The following is a 6,000-nucleotide window of genomic DNA, read 5'->3' as shown; positions in this document are numbered from 1 at the left end:
TTAAGCCCCATGGTTGACCCAACTGGGGCCTAGTCCAGTTTTGTCATCTCAGTACCTTTGAAGTCTGTCCCCTGTCCACTAGGACCAAATCCCACAATGTCCCTTGGGACTTTCTTTAGGAGTTTCAATAGGCAGTGGTAGCAGAGGGCCTGTTGGGTGCAGATTCCCACATCCTGAACTATGAGGAAGACCCTCTCCCTCTTCATCCCTGCTCCCCCCTGCTGTTAGCAAGTTCGGCACACCTTCCCTACTTGACATTCTCCTGCTGTCTCTCCCTAGCCCACAGTCGTGTCTGGATAGTCAGGTGACATCAGAGAATCTCAACAAACTTCTCCTCAGGCATGGGGAGGGGGCAGTGTACCTGGTGGCAGCTGGTCACTGTCCTCTGTAAAGCTCCCTCCCTTCAGGAAGCTGTTGGGCGTCCCAGACAGTTCCTCTACCCTTGGCTAAGCTTGGCCTTGTTTCACTCTTCCTTGAAGCTTGGCACAGGCAGAGCCAAAAGTTTTCAACAAGTTTACCCCTGGCCAGCTGCAAGCAGTCTATGGTCATACAGTGACCCTTCTTCTCCTCAGGCTGCCCAAGGCCACCAAGCTCAGGACTTCCAGGAGTTGGGAGAGCCCTGGGCCAGTTCCTGCCTCACAGTTTCTCTCCCCAAAGCCAGAGGTATGATTTTACAGCGTGTCTTCTGCTTGCCTTTCAAAACAAACAAAAACCAACCAAAAGAAAAAAAGACACCCATAGCTTTTTGTATTTTAAGTTGCATTTTGGTGGTCATTTTGTTTTGTTGAACTGATGACAGTAAATCATCCTCCTTTGCAACCCCTCCCCCACCCCTTCCCGGAAATTTTTTTTTTTTTAAATATTTATTATGTATACAATATTCCGTCTGTGTGTATGCCTGAAGGCCAGAAGAGGGCACCAGACCTCATTACAGATGGTTGTGAGCCACCACGTGGTTGCTGGGAATTGAACTTGGGACCTTTGGAAGAGCAGGCAATGCTCTTAACCTCTGAGCCATCTCTCCAGCCCCCCCCTCCCGGAAATTTTAAAAGAGGATTCAGAAAAGAAAATCTAGAATCACAATGTCTGGGGAAAATGGATCTTAAATTGGAATTCTGGGGCTTTGTCCCTGAGCCAGACCATATCCAAGTGGTCAGCCAGCATTAAGATCAGGTTTCCAGAACTGCCCGCTGGGCATCTCCTTTTGACCCCTGTGGCTATTTAAGCTTTGGAAAAAGTCCTTAAATAGTGAATTTGGGTGCATCTCTAATTTTACCCCATGGATTAAATTCCTGAAAGTGGGGTTCAGGGACAAGCAAGCCATGTCCCTGGATAAGGGAATCTTTGACAGCAAATGACCCATACAGGTGCAGGTGACCAACAGGGTTCTCAGGAGCTCTTAGTGTTGGCTGACCTCTGTATGATCACTCAAGCCATGTGCACACATGGGTAACAGGCCTTTTTTCCATGTGTTTCTTTGATTAGCCTGGAGGCCATCTATTGAGCTGCCTTACAGCACGAGAAAGGAAAGTTCTTCATCTACAGAAGTCAGTGTTCACTGATGCAGTCTCAGTGTGCACAGGCTTACCGCTGACCTCCTAGTGACCCCCAGAAGCTCACCGTCGATAGGAGTCCAGCAACACCAACAAGAGGATAAGGATACAACTGGAGAGCTCAGGTCTCAGGGAGAGACCACAGCAGAGGGATGGAGAGGTGACACAATGAAGGAGTGAGGGACAAAAAGGCAGTGGAGACTGGTCCAGGTAATAAGACAGTTTACACAGAGCTGCTGATGGGTCCCCTGTGCCTCCCTTCAAAGAATCAAAGAGGACTGTGGCTTTATGGAGACAGGGCTGTGGCTGACCACAAGAGGCTTGGCAGGGAACTGTAGCTGAGAGAACCAGGCTGCTGGAGCTGGGCAGGCGCTTGGGGCAATTGTGGGATCGAGAGAATGAGGGGGATGAGGATAGTGGAAAAGCTGATACCCAGGTTCCTTGGATAGTCAGGCTGGGTGCAAGCTGGCTGGATTAGCTCAAAGAGGAAGGACAGTTTGCATGGGAGAGGCCAGCAAGCAAGGGATATGAGGGAAGAGTGGGTGGAACAGACAATGATATCTCCTCTATTCTTGGCAAGTCTCCGGTTCAGACCTTATCTGCCATTTGTAGCCACACTGACCCCCTTTGGACTCAGTGACCCCCTCATCTTGAGTCTTCTTCCTCTGCTTTTCTTGTCTGGTCCTCCACGCAACCTTCCAGACTCTGTTTCCCCTTTACTTCTACCCCAGGCTTGGGGACAGTCACTTGAGAATGACTTTGGTGGCTTCCATGAAAAGATTGCAAAGGAGAGGTTGGGCTTTTCTAGAGTCCTTTTGAGGTTTGTGAAAGCCTCACTCGAGCTTGGTGAGCAGGGCTACTAAGAGCGCAAAGTGGTGGGAAGAGTTCAGAACACGACAGCCTGAAGGAAGCAAGGCCAGCTGTGACCTCCAGGCAGTGGCATGGCCACTGTGGCTTGGAAACTCAGAACCTTTAGCTGGGGCTGGCAATAGCGAAAAGCAAATGGGAGGGTCCCTAGCCAGGGTCGTGGTAGGGTCGGGCACTAGGTGACCAGATAGGACCTTGAGGACCCAGGTGGGCAATAGACTTCTCAAAATGGAGCACTGTTAAGGTCACCCACACTGCCTAGGCTTGACTCAGCCCATGGCACTGGGCAGGACAGGGGTCAACAATGGCAAATATGCCAGAGCCCCAGTAGAGGTGCTCCCCTCGACTAGGAGGTGGACCCCTCATGCTCTCCCCACTCACAGTTTTGTATGCCCAGCCATTCACTCAATCTCTTACTCCTCATTCTCTCTCTCTCTCTCTCTCTCTCTCTCTCTCTCTCTCTCTCTCTCTCTCTCTCTCTCTCTCTCTCTCATTGCTTATCCCATAGTATCCATTCTTCCCTGGTACAGTGGGCACCCTCACTGACAGGTTGTTGAGTGTAGGTCTGAAGGCAAACAGAGCTTTCTTTTCAGGAAAGGCAGGTGCTCAGAGGTCCCCAGTGCCATAGAGTTAGTGGGAGAGGCCATGTGAAGACTTAGGACAGAGGTATAAAGAAACTTCAGGCCGGCCTGAGCCAGCAGGGCTTGCAAAGGGTTGCATCTAGGTGGGTAGGGCTGATCAGAGCACCCAGAACAAGGAGCCTTGGCATGGGAGGAAACAGGCTGTGTATTAATTGCACGGCAAATACTGACAAAAGCAAAGAAGAAAAGTTAATTTTGATTCACATCTTTGGAGTCTCAGTCTACCATGGAGAGGAAGGCATGGCAGAGAGGAACAGCTCAGGTCATGGCAGGCCAGGACACCGCAGAATGCTGGCCTCCATTCCACTCATGGACTCCTTTCCTCCTCTTGTTCCACCTGGGGCTCCAGCCTATGCAATGGTGCCATCCAACATCTGGGCCAGGTCTTCTCCTCTCCAGGGATCCCTTCTGAAAGCAGCCTCACAGATTTACCTAGGTTCTTCTAAATCCATTTAGGCTGACAGTGAAGGTAGGGTATGCAGCCTGAGGTGAAAGTTTTTTATTAGAGTTGCAAGACAGGGGAAAGTGATGGAGAGTGGACCTCAGGACTCTTGTGAGGATCCCATACCTGGCAGGGTAAGAGATGAACAAATTGGGAAACTGTCACTAAGGAGTCTGGTGTATTCCCCAACTTGGCAAGACTGAGCAGATGGGAAATTTGCTCAGGGATCTTAGGAGATATCCCGAGTATGGGTGAATCTGTAGCCAACACCCAAGATCAGGTACTCTGAACTGTGGGCCTCCAGGTGGCCTTGGTGATACATAGGGTCTCCAGATCCATGCACCATTTTAATATGTCCAAGGAGAACCTCTGAAACCTATGTGTGGGTAGCATGGCTCATCCATGGACAAGGGGCTGAAACCAAGTTCAGAAGATGCCAGAAGAAACGGTTGTCAGGGTAAAGGTGGCAGGGTAGCCTTGGAGTCACCACCACACCCCATGATAAGTACCTGTCTTAGTCACTATTCTATTGGTGTGAAGAGATACCATGACCAAGGCAATTCTTATAAAAGAAAGCATTTGATTGGAGACGAGCTTACAGTTTCATATCATCATGGCAAGAAGCATGGTAGACAAGCATGGTGCCACCAGGCAGGTTTACTCTGGAGCAGAAATTAAGAGCTTCATCCTGATCTGTAGGCAGAAAGAGAGGGAGGTACTGGACCTGGTGTGAACTTTGGAAAACTTAAAGCCCACTGCCTGTGTTACACTTCCTCCAACAAGGCCACATCTCCTAATCCTTTTCAAATAGTGTCCCGCCCTGATGACAAAGCACTCAAATATATGAACCTGTGGGGAACATTTTTATTCAAGCTGCAACTGCAGATGAGCAAGAAAGACTGGGCCAAGGCCCTTTGGATGTCACACTGCCTACAGGGTCAACTGTGGTGTCTCTGGAGTGAAAGGGGAGGGGGTGAGAAGGCTTGGGGTGGTTGAGAGACCCTGTGGCCATGCTCTGTCACCAGGTAGGTAAAAAAAAAAATCTATATTCTGTCTTTGCCAGGTGCTGTCCTCCAAAGAATCTCTGGACCCATTTTGGCTATGGTTGGTGATGACTCCTCTCAGTCCCCACAAAGATCCACCCCCTCAGCCTACAGAAAGCCCAACCGCTCATTGCCCAAGCAGGAGCAAGAGCTGGAGCTTAGTGAGTGGGGTGCACAGCAAGTGGGGTTTACAGAGTGGACACACTGCTGAGAGCTTCCAAGAGCCCTTGGGATGATCAGAGGGACCGAGACAAGGTGTTCACATCTATACAGTGTATGGGTTGGGGTTCACTCAGACTCTGACTTCCTAGAGTAGGGCACTGAGCCGACAGGACCTTGGACAGAGCCCATGTAGCCCTACATCTCCATCCCCCAGGAAGGACAGCTGGAATGTAACCACTATTCCTATATCCAAGAAGTCAGGTGGGGCAGACTATGTACCATTGCCACCCAGCTGAGCATGGACCTCACAGCTTCTCTTGTGTCATCCTTGGTGCTCTGAGGACATGAGGGGTAGCCTGGATCATCCAAAGACTGCTAAGAAATGTCTGGGCTTACTCAGGGTCAGTGCCTGGCAGGTAGATAGCTTTTACTGCATGACCAAATGTGTGCAAACATGAACGATGGCTTTCAGAGGGTTGTGCAGTGTCTTGGCTACCAGCTCAGGATTGGTGAGTGATGCCCTCAGACACCAACAGCAGGCTCCTTTCCGTGGGAACTGTTCTGGGCCAAGGCCGAAGCTCATGTGAGGACCCTGTATACCACTCCTGGTACCAGATCCTATAAGGCATGGTTTGCAAAGGTTGAGTGACAAGAACCCTGTGCTGACCCCCTGCTTCCGGGATCTCCACAGATTATTTGGATTTGGGGATCTTGGGAGAGTACTCGAATATCCATCCATCCTGGGAGAATGTGGCAGTCAGTAAGATCAAGAACATGATGGTCACAGAGCAGGGCCTGGCACTGGACACCATCTGCCATTTCCTAGAGGAGCACAGCCAGGTAGGATCAGAGAGACTGATGCTTTCCACTGGGCGGGAGATTCATGGGGCCTGGGAGGAAGTGAAGGCACCGTCCACGATCTTTCCCCAGCCATCACACTGAACTCATCAACCGCCTTAGGACTCCCACGGTCTTGGTCATCCCTGAAGCTCCTAACACTCTATGGGAAGGTGCTGGGGGATTTTAGAGAGTCAGAGTGGATGTTTTACTTCCCACACATTGGTGGGAAGGCAGGGTCCACCCAGGCCCTCCAGCTACCAAGGATGGCCAATGCATTCCCAGGCCCAAGACTGCTCTGAACACCTTCATGACGGTCCTTTAGGACTGTCTACCTGTAAGTCCCCTGTCGTCTTTGTAGGCCAGAGATGACACCAGGAGTGGCTGAGGTCTTGGAATATGTGAGGCTATTCCACATATAACCGTGAAACTGTACTTTAGCCAGGTAATGGTGG

At 50.5% G+C, this 6,000-nt stretch overlaps 1 protein-coding gene across 1 annotated transcript in view; it reads left to right on the top strand.

The window, feature by feature from the left end:
* Positions 1-5,162: 5,162 nt before the first annotated feature.
* The window catches only part of LOC130888853 (maestro heat-like repeat family member 5), a 36,425-nt gene continuing 35,587 nt past the window's right edge, over positions 5,163-6,000 (top strand). Inside the window, exons 1-2 of the mRNA XM_057792216.1 lie at positions 5,163-5,217; positions 5,400-5,548. Coding sequence (XP_057648199.1) covers positions 5,163-5,217; positions 5,400-5,548 — 204 coding nt within the window. The remainder of the gene's footprint in view (positions 5,218-5,399; positions 5,549-6,000) is intronic.

The sequence above is a fragment of the Chionomys nivalis genome, chromosome 17 (assembly GCF_950005125.1).
Source record: "Chionomys nivalis chromosome 17, mChiNiv1.1, whole genome shotgun sequence".
Lineage (NCBI taxonomy): Eukaryota > Metazoa > Chordata > Mammalia > Rodentia > Cricetidae > Chionomys > Chionomys nivalis.
The sequence above is the reverse complement of the archived record's forward strand: the minus strand, read 5'-3'. Positions and strand labels throughout refer to the sequence as shown.